Source organism: Dama dama, chromosome 28 (genome assembly GCF_033118175.1).
Source record: "Dama dama isolate Ldn47 chromosome 28, ASM3311817v1, whole genome shotgun sequence".
Taxonomy (NCBI): Eukaryota; Metazoa; Chordata; class Mammalia; order Artiodactyla; family Cervidae; genus Dama; species Dama dama.
In genome coordinates, this window is record NC_083708.1 from 11842890 (window position 1) to 11859670 (window position 16781).

Below are 16781 nucleotides of genomic sequence, written 5' to 3' on the forward strand. Positions count from 1 at the left end.
TTCCGTTATCACCAGCCCCTGCTCAGACTGATCCCACAACATATTTTAGCAATTACTACTTTGTTAATGGACAATAGAAACTGCTCTACTTTTCTGCATCTTGTATATTATTCTCAGTTTTTGTTCATGAAGGCTGCTTTGGAATTCCAATTCTCTCTGGAAAGCCCTTTCTATGGATCTAAGGATTCCAGAAAGAGCCTATCTGTCCCCATTTTAACTGCGCAGTAGAGCATATAGTATCTGAATGTTTTGCTAAGGCATCCCCTTTCTGTAACTTCTGGTGTCTTTGCTGAAAGCTTCCCAAAGCAGGTGGACTACAGTGTTCAGAAAAGGGGGGCATGGGGCATCTTGCTGCTGCTGCTGCTAAGTCACATCAGTCGTGTCCAACTCTGTGTGACCCCATAGACGCCAGCCCACCAGTCTCTCGTCCCTGGGATTCTCCAGGCAAGAATACTGGAGTGGGTTGCCATTTCCTTCTCCAGTGCATGAAAATGAAAAGTGAAAGTGAAGTCGCTCAATCCTGTCGGACTCTTAGTGACCCCATGAACTGTAGCCTACCAGGCTCCTCCATCCATGGGATTTCCCAGGCAAGAGTACTGGAGTGGGTTGCCATCACCTTCTCTGGGGGCATCTTAAACAATGCAATTTAAATATTCAGACTGTGAAACACTTTTCCTTTATTTTTTCTTTGCCAGTGCCTCCTACAAGATGGAAAGCAAAGTAGAACACAAACACTCTTCTGTTATGATTTATTATAGGATATTGAACATGGTGCCTGTGCTCTGCATTTTGGAATGAGGGAGAAGGCCTGGCGGGGGAGGAAAAATGAATAATAATTTCAAAATGTCAGCATTTCTATTTTTGCTGGGGAAGGTAAAATGAAGGCTAGGCTTCAACCATTTTTTTTTTTTTTCTAACCAATTCCCTAAAAAGTGTTGGACTGCACATGATCTCTTAAAAATTACTTTTGTTCTACAACTGAAGTGCTAGTAGAGTTAATTTCTGAAATGGACATACTTGTATTCACGTTTCCTTGAACGTTTCAATTACAATAAGAGATTAATATATATTGCCCAAATATATGTCAGGTATAAATTTTTGAACTGATATTTATCTATTAGCGTTTATCCTAACTTATTATTACCTATATTATTTTTATCTAGAACATGTTAAAGGCTTTGATTCACAAGCAGAGGTCAGCATAAAACTTGTTCCTTTACTGCATTAATTTATTGATTTTTAAAATGATCTGTTATTTCTATCAGTTATGATAGAGAATTTAAAAATCTTAAAGCCAGTTGTGAAGACGCTGAATATCTTGTAACTCAAAGGAGCCCTATTTAGAAAGCTACTCAGGCATACAGGTTTAATGCGCCTCTTTTAACATCTCGCTTTTTAATTAGACATCGAAGGATAATTATTTCCAAGGATGCTTCTTCTGGGGTCTGGTCCTCGCCTTGAGTTTACACGCGATTCTCCTTCTCCACGTTCCTTTGTGCATCCCAGGAAGAAGACGCCAGGGCTGGCCGAGCAGAATGGCAAAGGCGCCCCAAAGGGCGAGCGCAAACGCGCGCCCAGGACCTCGGCGCCTCCGGTAGAGGCGCCCGCGGAAGAACGGGAGCGGAAGGAAAGGCGGGAAAGCCGAAGGCTGGAGAAAGGCCGGTCCCAGGACTACTCCGTCGTGCCGGAGAAACGCGAGGAAGGCCCGGCGGCGGAAGCGGAGAAGCAGCGGAAGGAGGAGGAGTACCAGACCCGGTACCGCAGCGACCCGAACCTGGCGCGGTACCCGGTCCAGCCGCCGCCCGAGGAGCAGCAGATGCGCATGCACGCGCGGGTGTCCCGCGCCCGGCACGAGCGGCGCCACAGCGACGTGGCCCTGCCGCGCACCGAGGCGGCCGCGGGGCCCGAGGGCAGGCCCGGCCCGCGCGCGCCCCACGCCGCCCGGGGCTCGCCGCCCGCCTCGCCGCGCGCCTACTCGGCCGAGAGGACCGCGGAGGCCCGGGCGCCGGGCGCCCAGCCGCTCGCCGACGCCAGCCCGCCGGCGCCCCGGCCCGGCCCAGGCCCCGCGGAGGCCCCGGAGCCCAGGGCCCCGGAGCCGCTCCGGAAGCAGAGCCGCCTGGACCCCGGCTCGGCCGTCCTGGTGCGCAAGGCCAAGCGCGAGAAGGTGGAGACCATGCTGCGCAACGACTCGCTCAGCTCCGACCAGTCCGAGTCGGTGAGGCCGTCGCCGCCCAAGCCGCACCGCGCCAAGAGGGGCGGCAAGCGGCGCCAGATGTCCGTGAGCAGCTCGGAAGAAGAGGGTGTGTCCACGCCGGAGTACACGAGCTGCGAGGACGTGGAGCTGGAGAGCGAGAGCGTCAGCGAGAAGGGTGAGCGAGCGGCGCGCGCGGGCTCTGGGCGCGGGCGGGGCTGGCGGGGTGGGTGGGAACGGGGCGCTCCTGCAGGGATCCGGGTGCGCGCTCCGGGCTGGGGGCGTGTGCTGGGGTCCGAGATATACGCTCGGCGCTGGGGGTGTGTGTGCTGGGATCCAAGGTGCGCGCTCCGGGCTGGGGACTCATGTGCTGGGATCCGACAAGTGCGTTCGGGGCTGGGGGTGTGTGTCCTGGGATCTGAAATATACGCTGGGGACTCGGGGCTAGTGAACTGGGATCCGAGGTGCGCGCTCCGGGCTGGGGGCGTGTATGCTGGGATCCGAGATATACCCATGGAGCTGGGGGCGTGTGTGCTGGGCTCCGGGATTCGCAAGCGTGGCGCGTGTGCGGTGCGCTCAGGGTGCGCGCCTGCAGGGTTTACAAGCGTAGCTGGTAATGTCTAGCACGGTGACTGTTACTGTAGTTACCACTGCTTGATGGTGGATTAGAAACAAGCTAAGAAGGCAAATCCTAAACGTTTTCATCACAAGAAAATTATTATTATTTTGGTAACCGGATGAAGACAGAAATGTTAACTAAACTTCCTGGGGTAGTCTTCTGGCCACCTGTATGTGTCTTTAAGTTCACACGTCGCTCAGCAGTGTGACTCTTGGCCGTGCCGTGGACTGTATGGCCTGCCAGTCTCCCCTGTCAATGGAATTTTCCAGGCAAGAATACTGGAGTGGATTGCCTTTCCCTACTCCAGGGGATCTTCCAGACCCAGGGATAGAACTCGCATCTCTTGGGTCTCCTCCACTGGCAGGTGGACTCTTTGCCACTGAGCCTCCTGGAAATCCGCAGGTGGTTAGGGATACACCTTAAACTTCCATGGAAAGTGAAAGTGAAAGTCGCTCAGTCGTGTCCGACTCTTTGCGACCCCAAGGACTAAACAGTCCATGGAATTCTCTAGGCCAGAATACTGGAGTGAGTAGCCTTTCCCTTCTCCAGGGCATCTTCCCAACCTTGGGATCCGAGGTGCGACCAAGGGATGAGCGAAGCGTGGGACTCGGGGCCCGTGTGCAGGGATCTGAGGTGCGCGCTGGAGCCTGGGTGTGTGTGTGCAGGGCCCTGGGATTTGCGAGCCTGCTCAGAGGCGCGTGTGCTGGGCTCACGGTGCGCGCATACAGGGTTCCAACCCAGGTCTCCCTCATTGCCGGCGGATTCTTTACCGGCTGAGCCACAAGGGAAGCCCAAGAATACTGGAGTGGATAGCCTTTCCCTTCTCGAGGGGATCTGAGCTATCAGGGAAGCTGTATGTCAATTAAGTCTCAGTAAAAGTAGGGAAGAAAAGTGGGGCTTGGGATGCTCCAGTCTCCCAGCAAATGGAAGGGTTTAGTGTTTTGTTTCCTTTTATTTTTGGATGTGGAGTTTAAAAACGTCACCACAGGCGCCCAATGAGTTACAGGAGTTTTTCAGGACGTTGGTTCCTCTCATTCTGGGAAATTTAGTATTCTTGTGTTTTTAAGTTATTTTCAGGGAGTGGGTTTATTTGCCTGATAGAAGTATATGTACCTTTTTGTTACACTTTAGTGGTGTAATCTTTAGTAACAGAGACTGTTTTTTCAGGTTTCAAATGAATCTTACAGTTTGTTGAAAAGTTACTTCACAAAGTGTCTGTTATGCGCATGTTATATATAGTGTTTCTGTAGTACTTTTGGGGTACAAATTTCATTTTACTTATTACAGTCCATGGAGAAGGAAATGGCAACCCACTCTAGTATTCTTGCCTGGAGAATTCCATGGATAGAGGAGCCTGGTGAGCTACACTCCATGGGGTCACAAAGCGTCGGACACCACTGAGCTATCTGGGACTCTGTGTTTTTCTTAATGAATTTCTATTTTGAGGTGATTGACTATTCTTACATTTTTGGCTTGCTTTAAAATTTATAGATAAATGATAATTTAGAATTGCTAAATTATGTTAATATTATGTTGTATAAAAAGAATCACTTCCTCATCTTCTCTGCCTGCAAATTGCATGCATGTGGGTCCATCCTGTCTCCCTCCACCCCCTTCTCTTCTTCTATATCTTTCTTCATATATATATATATATATATATATCTGTATATATATATAAAGCATAAGATTATATATATGATCTTATGCTATATTTGGGAACAATTTTAAAAGTTCATTCTGTTGCTATTATTACTATAATTCAACTGGTAATAGGTGTCTTTGGAGTATAAGGGGGTGAATTTGGCTTTTTCAGCTCAGCATTGATGTTTATAAAGTACATATTGGTTTTCTAAAACTCAGATGATGTATAGACTTTCACTGCCTCTCATGCCTCAATATTGTGTTTTGTGAACATGTATTTTTTTCCCCTAAGTCATAAGGAAAGTGTTAAGTAAGTGGATATGCTTAATTGGTGTGCATAAAACCCCTTATGAGAATGGATATAGATATAGTTATATATGTATATTTTCCTACTCTATAATGAAAGGGTCTCTACCAGCTCCACTTGAATGTGTGTAATAAATCACAATGGGCCTGAAAGCAGAAGTGAAGCTCAGAATTATTTGCAGTAACAGCGGATTATGAAAGAAACATGACTGGTGGTGTGGGTGAGTGGAGGAAGGCAGCTAGTGTGATGAGAGGCGCTTACTCTCTCTGGCCGCTGTCTCCCTTTCTCAGGAATTATCTTCTGGGCACTTGGGTGGCCACCTGGAATTTAGCCACCTCTGAAGTTGGGGTTCAGTGTCTTCATGTGGAAACATGGGCGCTATCATCCAATACATGCAGCCCTGTTTTCTTTTCATTTATAAATAATCTCATCCTCAATGTCTGTGAATGTAGCATAGGCGTTTTCCTCCTTTAGCCTTAATCTGCAGTATTTATCAATGCCTTTATTTGCCAAGGCTCACTGCTGCCAACCAAGGGCTCAGCCATGGTTGTCTCCAACATGCTGTGACCCCACACAACATTTTTAGTGTCTGTAAATCTCAGTTTTCTTATTGCTACAGTGGAGATGAGAGTTTCCACTTCGTCAGGTGACTGAATGGTTTGAATGAGCTCATGTATCTGCAGTAAGATGCTAAGTTAGCATTCTTCCTGTCTTGATGAGCCTGTGGCATATGTGCCATAGATCTAGTATTGCAATGAGGGTGAGCTCATCATATATATATATATGTGACAAGATATATATGATGAGATATATATGATGATGTATATATATACAGAATACAAAGAAGAGGCGAAAGAACCTATTTTATGTCTTCCAGGCTCTAGGGGGGTGAGAAGGGGACAAGTAATCAGGGAAGAGCCATCTTCCCAGAAGAGGAAGCCATATGGCGACCTTCACGGTCAAGGAAGGTGATCTCCATGGAATAACTGCAAAAAAGCAGCATTTTGACTATATCCTGTGTATTCACTTGCTCAGTTTATCAGTTACATCTATCATGTAACTATTGAACACTTGCATGGCTCTGCTAGTCTGTTTGGGCTCCTGTAACAAAATTCCGCGGACTAGGTAGCTTGTAAACAAAAGAAGTTCATTTTCTGCAGTTCCTGGACTGGGAGGCCCGGGATCCAGGCGCCAGCGCGGTCTTGTCCTGAGGAGGACGCTTTTTCTGGTTCAGGTGGAGTCGCCCCTTCTCACTGTGTTTGTGCGTGGGGGAGGCGGCAGGGAGCTCCGTGGGGTCTCTGTGATGAGCGCTAATCCCATTCATGAGGGCTTCACCCTCGTGATATAAGCACCACCCAAAGGCCCCATGTCTTAATTTGGAGGGTTAGAATTTAAACATGTGAATTCCGAGGGGATACAAGCATCCAGACCATAGCTTTGGCACAAGACATCTACTTAATGTATGTGTACTACTCTGGCCGTTTATGTTGTTATCATTATGCTGAGTTGGTTTTTGTGTTTATTAGTAAGTATAGATTTAACACTTTCAGTAGATACACTGATGTCAAAAACAAAGACATGTGCTGCATGCCCTTATGGGGCTTACATTTTGTTGAGAGAAATAAACAATAAAGAACAATTACACAATGAAGTATAATTTATTAAACGTCCCAAAGGAGCATTCCTTCCAGATGTATTGATAAATTTTGCTTTGTGTCCAGATGTTTAAACAGAAAGGTTCCCTGGGCAAATGGTATCTGAAAGTCAACACATAGATAGTCAGCATGATGCTTTGTGTGTGGTGTGATTACACGCACACACACACACACACACACACACACACACACACACACACGGATTAACAGTGAGCTGTATCTAGTGGGCTTATTTAAAAAGTAAGGTCAGCTACTGCATGTTTCAAAGAGAAATGCTGTTTGGTCAATATTCATACTTCTCTTTGGCAACTGGAAAAAATTGAGCATCTCTGATTTCTTAGATGAGGGGTCCCCAACCCCTGGGCCAGTGGGACCACTGCTGGACGGTGGTCTGTTGGGGATCTGACTGCACAGTAGGAGGTGAGCTGCAGGCTAGGGAAGGAAGTTTCATCTGCACTTAGAGCCACTCCGCATTGGACCACCTCCTGTCAGATCGCTGGTGGCATTAGACTGTCTTAGGAGAGGGAGCCCTACTGTGCACCATGCAGGCGAGAGGTCTAGGTTGTGTGCTCTTTAGGAGAGTCATCCTGAAACTACCTTCTCCACCCTGGGTCAACTGTCTTTCATGACACAGTCGCTGGCGCAAAAAGGTTGGGGACCACTGTCTTAGATGATAAGTATTGAATCTCTCTATGCAGAAGAAAAGCAGAGAACTAAATCTTACTTGTAATAAGAAAGCAGTTGAATTTACATGAAATGTGTAACAAGATCCCCTGGGGCAAGGTCCATTGAAGATTTGTGCCCCTGAGGAATTGAGTCACGAGGCCCAAGGAGAAAAAGGAGACGCAGGCGGTGCAAAGTGGATGAGAGGAGGAAAAGGCACCATAGCTCAGAAGAAGCAGAGCATCGCTGCCTCAATCAGGATTCATCCACCGACACTTATAAGGAACCTGAAGCCCTCTGACAAAGCACATTGAAAGAAGAGTCTGGCGTGGGATAAAAGGATTTCCTTCCCTTTTAATCCTCGCCTTCTTGCTGGCTTTGAGTAACTGGGAAAAATACGACCCAAATTAATATGACCTTTGAGCTTTAAAAGAACTTTTTTTTTCCATTTATTTTTATTAGTTGGAGGCTAATAACTTTACAATATTGTAGTGGTTTTTGTCATACATTGACATGAATCAGCCATGGATTTACATGTATTCCCCATCCTCATCCCCCCTCCCACCTCCCTCTCCACTGGGAGGACCTTTGAGCTTTTAAAGCACTTTGTGATTGGCTTCTGATGAACACAGGCTAACTGGTTTCTTTGTAGCTGTTACTGCTAAGCATCATTTAGCAGTCCTTGCAGGAGTGCCTGTTACCTGGATGACGAGCAAGAAATAATACTTCTAAAGGTAGCAAATAGTGAGTGATGGAAAAGAGAGACCGAGGACACTGAATCACAAGGCTGAATTTTCCCCATAAAACAAAGACAGTTTCAGAAGATCTGTGTGTCAGTTGTGGGCACTGTGAACCATTCACTCTTTAGTCTGGGCCCCTGACAGCTTAAACACTGGGGAGTCAGGAACAAGAGTTGGGGACCTTTGCAACTATCAGGTACTAACTTATTTAGATGTAACTAATTCATGCAATGCTTTGTATCATTCTTTAGTCATTAAGCTAAAACTGTTAGGAGTCACCTGTTTGGGCTCCAGCAGTATATCGCCTGTTGCTCACATAATACTTTTAATTCTACACAGTTGTTGCTTTACTTTCGTTTCTTGAGAGCACAGAATGTATTTTATATTCTTTTGGTGCTCCTGGTGCTTTTCCATATAACTTTAAGAGGGTTTGCAATGAAAGAAGGTGGCCACCATTCAGTCATGTATTAATTTCTGTGTGGTATTACATAAATATTACATTATTTACATGATATTAAGCAAGGTATCTATAAGAATCTGCTGATTTCTAGGCACATTGTGCTAGGCTTTAGAGGTAGTGATTGAATAAATACAGACATGTACATAGATACAGATAGATACATATGCGGACAGCCCTGGTTCTCGCTCCTGTGACACTTTTATGGGCAACCAAGAGAGCTGTTATTGTGGACTTTAGAGAGAGGACATGTTCATTAGAAGGACTGATGCTGAAGCTTAAGCTCAATGATTTGACCACCTGATGTAAAGATCTGTCTCTTTGGAAAAGACCCTGATGCTGGAAAGGATTGAGGGTAGGAAGAGAAGGGGGTGATGGAGGATGAGATGGTTGGATGGCATCATCAACTCAATGGACATGAGTTTGAGCAAACTGGGGGATAGTGAAGGACAGGGAAGCCTGGCATGCTGCAGTCCATGGGGTCACAAAGAGCTGGACACAACTTAGCGACTGAACAACAATGTATCTAATGAATGTGTCCTCTCTATAAAGTCCCCAAGACACCCAAGATAAAATCAGGTTCTGTGGTAAGAATTTGACTACTGATGTTAAAAACTGAAACCTTTAAACAATTACAACTTGGAAAGACTTCTCTATTTTTTTAAATTTAAATTTTGTTTATATTGGAGTACAGTTGATGTACACTGTGGTGTTAGTTTCAGGTATACAACAAAGTTATTCCATTACACATATATACTTTCTTTTTCAGATTCTTTTGCGATGTAGGCTATTACAGGATATTGAGTAGAGTTCCCTGTGCTATACAGTAGGTCCTTGTTGGTTATCTGTTTAATATCTAGTAGTATGTATATTATGCTAAACCCCAGAGGGACTTCCTCTTTAAATGTCTGCCCAAATGTAGGTATTTCTTTTTCCTACTCCATGAGACCCAACAGCAGTGAAGAGGAAAGGAAGCAGACTATGAATAGATGGTGTAAAGAGGCAAGCAGCCTGCCCTGGGACAGAGGAGCTTGCCAAGGAGGCGAGAAGGGTCAGGGCAGAGGGAGGCCTCCCGGCTGTTAGGTCCCTTGAAGAGACTTCAGGCTCAGACCTAAGAGTCAGCGAAGCTGGGAGTGAGAAGTAGAGCTGCTGATCACAGACTTATTCAGTATTTGTTGACAGAGCCCCTGTAGCACACTCTTCATCCTTCCTACCGTTTCTTCCTCCTCTACCCGCCTGCCACCCAGCAGGAGCAGCCCAGCATCTAATTCCCAGGAAAAATCAAGAGGCAATGCAGTGAGCTGCCTCAGCAAAGCCGGAGGTCCGCAGAGAAGGTGCTGTGCGTTATGGGCCCCCACCTTCCCACCAGGTCCCGCCAAGCCGCCGCCGCCTCATTCCCTGTGTGGGGACGGGGCCAGCTCATAGGTGCCATCCTTCCTAGATGTTAGAGACCGCATCAGTGTCCACAGGAGCAGTTCCACTGGACACACCTGTGTGACACCCGCCACGAGTGTCCACCTGAAACTAGTGTTGCATGAGGCAGCACCAATCGCTAAGATACGAGGGTAAATAAGGGGGCATGTGGACCCTGGAAGTAGGGGATAACTCAAAAGCTGAGGTGTGCTCAGAAAGCAAACGGAAAACAATGCTACACATCTTAATCGAGTTCAGTGCAGCCTAAATTTCCCAGCCCTCACCCCCGGGGCAGTGTCCCTGCCCAAACCTATGGATGTCCTGTGAAAAATATTTTGATATTAAAAAACTAATATATAATTAATTTACTAATACTGTTACTAACAAAACTCAAATAGAAAGCTCTGACTGTGCAAATCCATTGCTCTGAAGTGCTTGAAAGAGATATTTGGACAAAATATAAGACTATTCAACTGGACACAAGATTAAACTCTTACCTACAAATATGGATTAATTCTTCTAAACAGGAAGTAAAATATCATGTTATGAGACCTTAAAATGAAAGCTGATATTAATTCTGTAAAAATTCTTTTGGGTCTAGAAACAAGCAGCCATACAGAAGCCTGTTACAAATAATTAACTTTAATTTACTAATACTATTACTAACAAAACTCAAAGAGAAAGCTCTGAGTGTGCAAATCCATTGCTCTGAAGTGCTTGGAAGAGATACTTGGACAAAATACAAGACTGTTCAACTGGACACAAGATTAAACTCTTACCTGCAAATATGGATTAATTCTTTTAAACAAGAAGTAAAATATGTTCTGAGACCTTAAAGTGAAAGCTGATATTAAATCTGCAAAAATTATTTTGGGTCCAGAAAGAAGCAGCCATACAGAAGCCTGTTACATCCCCTCTGGGGATGCCCAGAGGATGGCTCCAGAGATCAATTGGGAAAAAAAGAGGAAATTCAACACCATGCCAAGGGAAAAGGGAAAAATCTATACAATTCTGGAGGCTAAAGAATAAGCGTTATATGTAAACTACGAGGTTATATGTAAAATAGGAGGTTATATGTAAAATAGGAGTTACACTGACTTTACATTTCTTATCAGCAGTGGATCCTAGACTACAAATGACCAACGCCTTCAAAATTTGGAGTGAAACCAGTTCTAGACACATCTAAATTATCAATCAGCTCACATTTCTCAGAAATTCTACTTTGCAATCTCCTTCTGAGAAAATTGTTTAAATTTGTATGTACTCAAGAAAACTGAGGATAATCATGGAAGTGGAACAAATGAGAAAGAAGAAACAGGGGAGCTGACCCAGGAATCCAAGGCAGAGAAACCCACGAAGGACACTGGAGATCATATATAGGAAGCTCTGCAAAGAATATCTTTTTAAGAAGAATGTCATGCATTCTAAGAAGTATCCAATGACTAATCAGTTCCTTGATGCTATTAATGTGGTAAGGAAAGGCTGTCTTTCTCAACAATAAAGAGGAACAGTCAAAACTTGATGGGGGGTGAGGGGAAACTGTTAAGGAAAATCACAGTCCGAACATGAAGCAATAAAGAATATGGCATTATTCTAGCAATTGATACAGACCATTTGACTGTTAACCTAGGTAATCTTTCCTCTAAGTGAACAGGAAGCCTGACAGTTCATCTGTAGAATAGGAAATTTAACGTCTGCCTGTTACTAGTTTTTCCTTGGTCCTGAAGTATTTACATGTAATAATATGGTAAATGCCAGTTTTGTTGTTCAGTCACTAAGTCACGTCTCACTCTTTGCAACCCCCATGGACTGCAGCATGACAGACTTCCATGTCCTTCACTATCTCCAGGAGTTTGGTCAAACTCATGTGCATTGAGTCAGTGATGCCATCCAATAGTCTCATTATCTGTCGCCCACCCCCACTTCTCCTCCTGCCTTCAATCTTTCCCAATATCAGGATGTTTTCCAGTGAGTCGGCTCTTCGCATCATGTGGCCAAAGTATTGGAGCTTCAGCTTCAGCAGCAGTCCTTCCAGTGAATATTCAGAGTTGATTTCCTTTAGGATTGACTGGATTGATCTCCTTGTTGTCCAAAGGACTCTCAAGAGTCTCTAGCACCACAGTTCAATGCCAGTTACTGGTTTTCAATTTTTAGAATAAACCCCTTTCTGCATTGAATATATGTATACATATTTTGGTCTCTTTGTTTTACACAATTGAAGATAAATATTATGTCCATGTTAAAGGAAAAACTGACAGATATGGGAGACAAATGATTTAGAGAACAGAGAATTAGAGATAAGCATATGGATATTCCTATCTCTAATCATCATCTCTAAAAGATGATGCTATTAAAATTGTGCATTCAGTATGCCAGACAATTTGGAAAACTCAGCAGTGGCTACAGGACTGAAAAAAGATCAGTTTTCGTTCCAATCCCAAAGAAAGACAAAGCCAAAGAATGTTCAATGTACCACACAATTGCACTCATCTCACACACTAGCAAAGTAATGCTCAAAATTCTCCAACCCAGGCTTCAATAGTACATGAACCATGAACTTCCAGATATTCAAGCTGGATTTCGAAAAGGCAGAGGAACCAGAGATCAAATTGCTAATATCCATTGGATCATCAAAAAAGCAACAGAATTCCAGAAAAACATGTACTTCTGCTTCATTGACTATGCTAAAGCCTTTGACTGTGTGGATCACAACAAACTGTGGAAAATTCTTAAGAGATGGGAATACCAAACCACCCTACCTGCCTCCTGAGAAATCTGTATGCAGGTCAATAAGCAACAGTTAGAACTGGACATGAAACAATGGACTGGTTCCAAACTGGGAAAACAGTACGTCAAGGCTGTATATTGTCACCTTGCTTATTTAACTTACATGCAGAACACATCATGCAAAATGCCAGTCTGAATGAAGCATAAGCTGGAATCAACATTGCCAGGAGAAATATCAACAACCTCGGATATGCAGATGACACCACCCTTATGGCAGAAAGCAAAGAGGAACTGAAGAGCCTCTTAATGAAAGTGAAAGAGGAGAGTGAAAAAGCTGGCTTAAAACTCAACATTCAGAAAACTAAGATCATGGCATCTGGTCCCACTTCATGGCAAATAGATGGGGAAATGATGGAAACAGTGACAGACTTTATTTTTGGGGGCTCCAAAATCACTGCAGATGGTGACTGCAGCCATGGAATTAAAAGATGCTTCTTGGAAGAAAAGCTATGCCAAATCTAGATAGCTTATTAAAAAGTAGAGACATCACTTTACTGACAGAGGTCCATCTAGTCAAAGGTGTGGTTATTACAGTCGTCATATATGGATGTGGGAGTTGGACCAAAAAGTACACTGAACGCTGAAGAATTGATGCTTTTGAACTGTGGTGTTGGAGGAAACTCTTAAGAGTCCTTTGGACTGCAAGGAGATCCAACCAGTGAATCCTAAAGGAAATCAGTCCTGATTATTCATTGGAAGGACTGATGCTGAAACTGAAACTCCAATACTTTGGCCACCTGATGCGAAGAGCTGACTAATTTGAAAAGACCCTGATTCTGGGAAAGATTGAAGGCAGGAGGAGAAGGGGACGACAGAGGATGAGATGATTGGCTGGCATCACCAACTCAATGGAAATGAGTTTCAGTAAACTCTGGGAGTTGATGATGGACAGGGATGCCTGGCATGCTGCATTCCATGGGGTCGCAAAGAGTCGGACACGACTGAGCAGCTGAACTGAACTGATGAATATTCTCATCTAAAATGTTCAACATCCTGCTCAAATTTTAGGCCAAGAAATAGGGGATTAAGACTACTTAAGTATACAAATACATAAATAGAAATAAATCTATTGGTTTTGAATGCAAAAGGGTGTCAGTGTCATAGTAAGCTTAATAAAGTCTCTTCTTTCATTGGTTTTTAATATGATGTCATAAAATTAGAAATCAATGGGGAATGTCCTAAATAGAGTGGTTAGTGGATAGAGCAAAGTTATCTAACATTAGAATGCTTTCCATTAGAACAACTAAGAAAAGAATCATTTTGAAATAGGTTGGATGATGGAGTCGACAGTGTGGGCAGAAGGGCCGTGAGGATAAATGAGTTATTGTAGCTGCCTCAGAAGTCATTAATTTTCATCATTTGCACAGGTTCACTTGATGTCCACTAAAATAGGAAAACAGAAAATTGCTATTTAGCTTCCCCTTGGTAAGTTGCGAGTGATCAGTTTGGGTGTCTTCTGCGCCCTCTCAGAATTTTACCCACCATCTATCAGTGGTTGATCCACATGGAATTCTGACAGCCTTGACTTCTCTTTGACCTTTTATACATTAATCTTTCACTGGTTCCTACTGTTTCTGTGGGGAAGAGGAATTTAATTCTCTCTTGCAGCTGTTGGAAGAGCTAGCATTTAGAGTGTTAGGTGCTTCTGTTTAGATTCCTTCGAGAGAGTCTGAGAACTAATTTCTTCTTACAGTGGATATAGAATGACCTTGACTGTTTTAATCATCTATGTAATTTAAATCTTAGAGACTGAGGGGATATAGGTAACTGTGTCCATGCATGTAGGGGGTTGTCAGAGCTAATGTGCTAATTCCTAATTTCTAAGAATATGGGATAAGGACATTTTGGGAAACATCATGGTGAGGAGCTGAGGTTTTAGAATTACAGTTTCTCCATAATATATAAAGGACTGGAAAATCTCCTTGATTCTGAAGCAGGAGCTCTGACTTAAAAGAAATTCTATAAAAAGAAAATAAATTAAGTCTATAAATCTAACCTGATTATATCCAATAGTATTTTCCCCAAATTAATTCATGGCTAGAAATACTACTCATTTAGCTACATCTGAAGGAGATTTCTATTCTAGAATCAGGAGAAACTCAATTAAAATCTGGTTTACATCTCATTTTCAAAGCTAATCAAGTACAAATTTGACACGTATGCTGACAGTTTTTAAAGTGGAATGTTTGGGTGTATGATTGAAGGACATTTTAAGGGAAACCATTTGTGCTTCAAAATGCATTTCGAAAAAGGGTTGATGTTGAAAGTTTCAGTGTATCTATTTTATCTCATAGGTTATTACTTCAATATCCTTTCAAAATGCAGAATCATACTGCAGTGTTTGTGACCCATTTTATCCAGTGAATGAAAAGATTGTCCTTACTTGGGGTTCAGTTTCACAGAATAATAGAACCTCAGGACCTGGGAGAGACTTGGGAAGCAAGCAAATAAAGAGAAAGCCTCCCCTTTCACACCCTGTTTAACAGAGAAGTGGACATCGCAGCTACCATCAGTTGCCCTGCCCTGGCACCATTTTCCATTTGCAGCAAGAACAGGTAGAATGCAAACCAGTCCCAGCTCCAGCCAGACTTCTGAGGACCATCAGTGGATCAGTCCTGCCACAGTTCTGTCCTCAGTCAAGGCCCAGCCCTAGCAATCTGGTTTCTAACATATTCCTGAGGCCACGCCCCCGGATAGTGCCTGGTTTTCGTTGTTAGATTCCCATCCCTGGATCTGCTTAGTCCTGTCCAACTCTTTGCCCGAGTCCCTCTGGAACTAACGCTTGGCCCTAACCAGTCCCCCTGTAGGAACTAGGAACTGGATTGCTGATACTGACTCCTGATCTAGGTGTTCCCTTATATGTCGTTCTTACTCATATCTTAATGGGCATCTTCTTGGCACTGCTAAGCTGCATTGAATGGTTACTTTCTGTAGCCATCTTTTTTGAGCATCTTGGTATTCTTCCTGAGCTGGACTTCTACATTTGGGTCTTCTTAAAAGTTCCAGTTCTACACCAAGAGCCAGACTAATTTTAATTCTGATGAAGTCCTCTGAGGCTGGTGTGTACAAGGTAATAATATATCAGTTTCTTAGGATGCTGTAACATGATGCCACAGTGACAGAGTCCATTCCTAGGCAGGTTGATAAGAAGTTTGGGGGTCCCCAAAATGAAAGGTTGTTGCTGAACCATGAAAGATACTGGGATTCTTGGCCTCCAAAGGAGAAGAATTCGATCCGGGGCCAGAGACGAGTCTTGATTGCTCAGAGCTTTTTATGTAATAAAGTTTTATTAAAGTATAAAAGAGATAGAGAAAGCTTCTGACATAGACATCAGAAGGGGGCAGAAAGAGTGCCCCCTCGCTAGTGTTAGCAATGAGTTATATACTTTTAATTAGTTATTACAATGAATCAAAAGACTGGAGGTTGTGAAGACCTTACTAGACCCGCTCCCATAATTTACATTTTAAGATAACAGGATTAGCCAGAAGGTTTTTTCCAGAAACTGTCCTCAAGCAGGATACATTATTGTTATATAATCCTAAGGAATGTAGAGGGGAAAAAAAAAAATGTTTGTCCTTTCCTCCTCCTTGAGAATTCCAGACCCCTCTCTCCTTGGGGACCCCTGGACTTCTTATCAACCTGCCTGGGAATTGACTTTCTGAACAGCCTTGGTAATCTGAACAAAAGAAGTTTGCTTCTTCCAGTCTGGAGGCCGGGACTGCAGCGTCTGAGTGTCAGCAGGGTTGGCCCCTCTGGGGTCCGTGAACAGACCTCTGTCCTTGGCCTGTGAGGAGCTTCTCTCTGTCTGAGTCTCTGCGTTGTCTTTCCTCTCTGTGTGCATCCATGTTTCCTCTCCTTATGAGGACACTGTGCTGTTTGGAGTAGGGAACATCCCAGTGAAGTTCTTTCAAATTGATTATCTCTTTAAAGATGCTATCCACAGATATGGTTACACGCTGAGGGAGTTGGGGTGAGGACTTCAACACACGAATTTTGGCAAGAACACAATTTAGTCCATAATAATCGTATTCTCAGGACGAAAGAGACCACATCCTCCACGTGTTTGTATCCACACAAGGTAAATAAATACTCATGTCTGGAGCTTGACTCCACTGGTTTCCGTTTGTGAAAAGGATAAGATGATCAGGAATGTCATGGGTAGTTACTTTGTAAAGAGGATTGCCATCCACAGTCAGGAAGATACAGACAGTTTGAGGCACTGCCAGAGACTGAACCCATTGGGCATGTTTCTTAACCTCTGTAAGGCTCAAGTTTGTCCTGTTTGGAACTTGTAGAGTAATTAACTGT

The 16781-nt window shown here is 44.0% G+C and overlaps 1 protein-coding gene across 1 annotated transcript in view; it reads left to right on the forward strand.

The window, feature by feature from the left end:
• Positions 1-16781, forward strand: part of RIMS1 (regulating synaptic membrane exocytosis 1) — a 580103-nt gene that overhangs the window by 342603 nt on the left and 220719 nt on the right. Inside the window, exon 6 of the mRNA XM_061131514.1 lies at positions 1507-2369. Within this exon, the coding sequence (XP_060987497.1) occupies positions 1507-2369 (863 nt within the window). The remainder of the gene's footprint in view (positions 1-1506; positions 2370-16781) is intronic.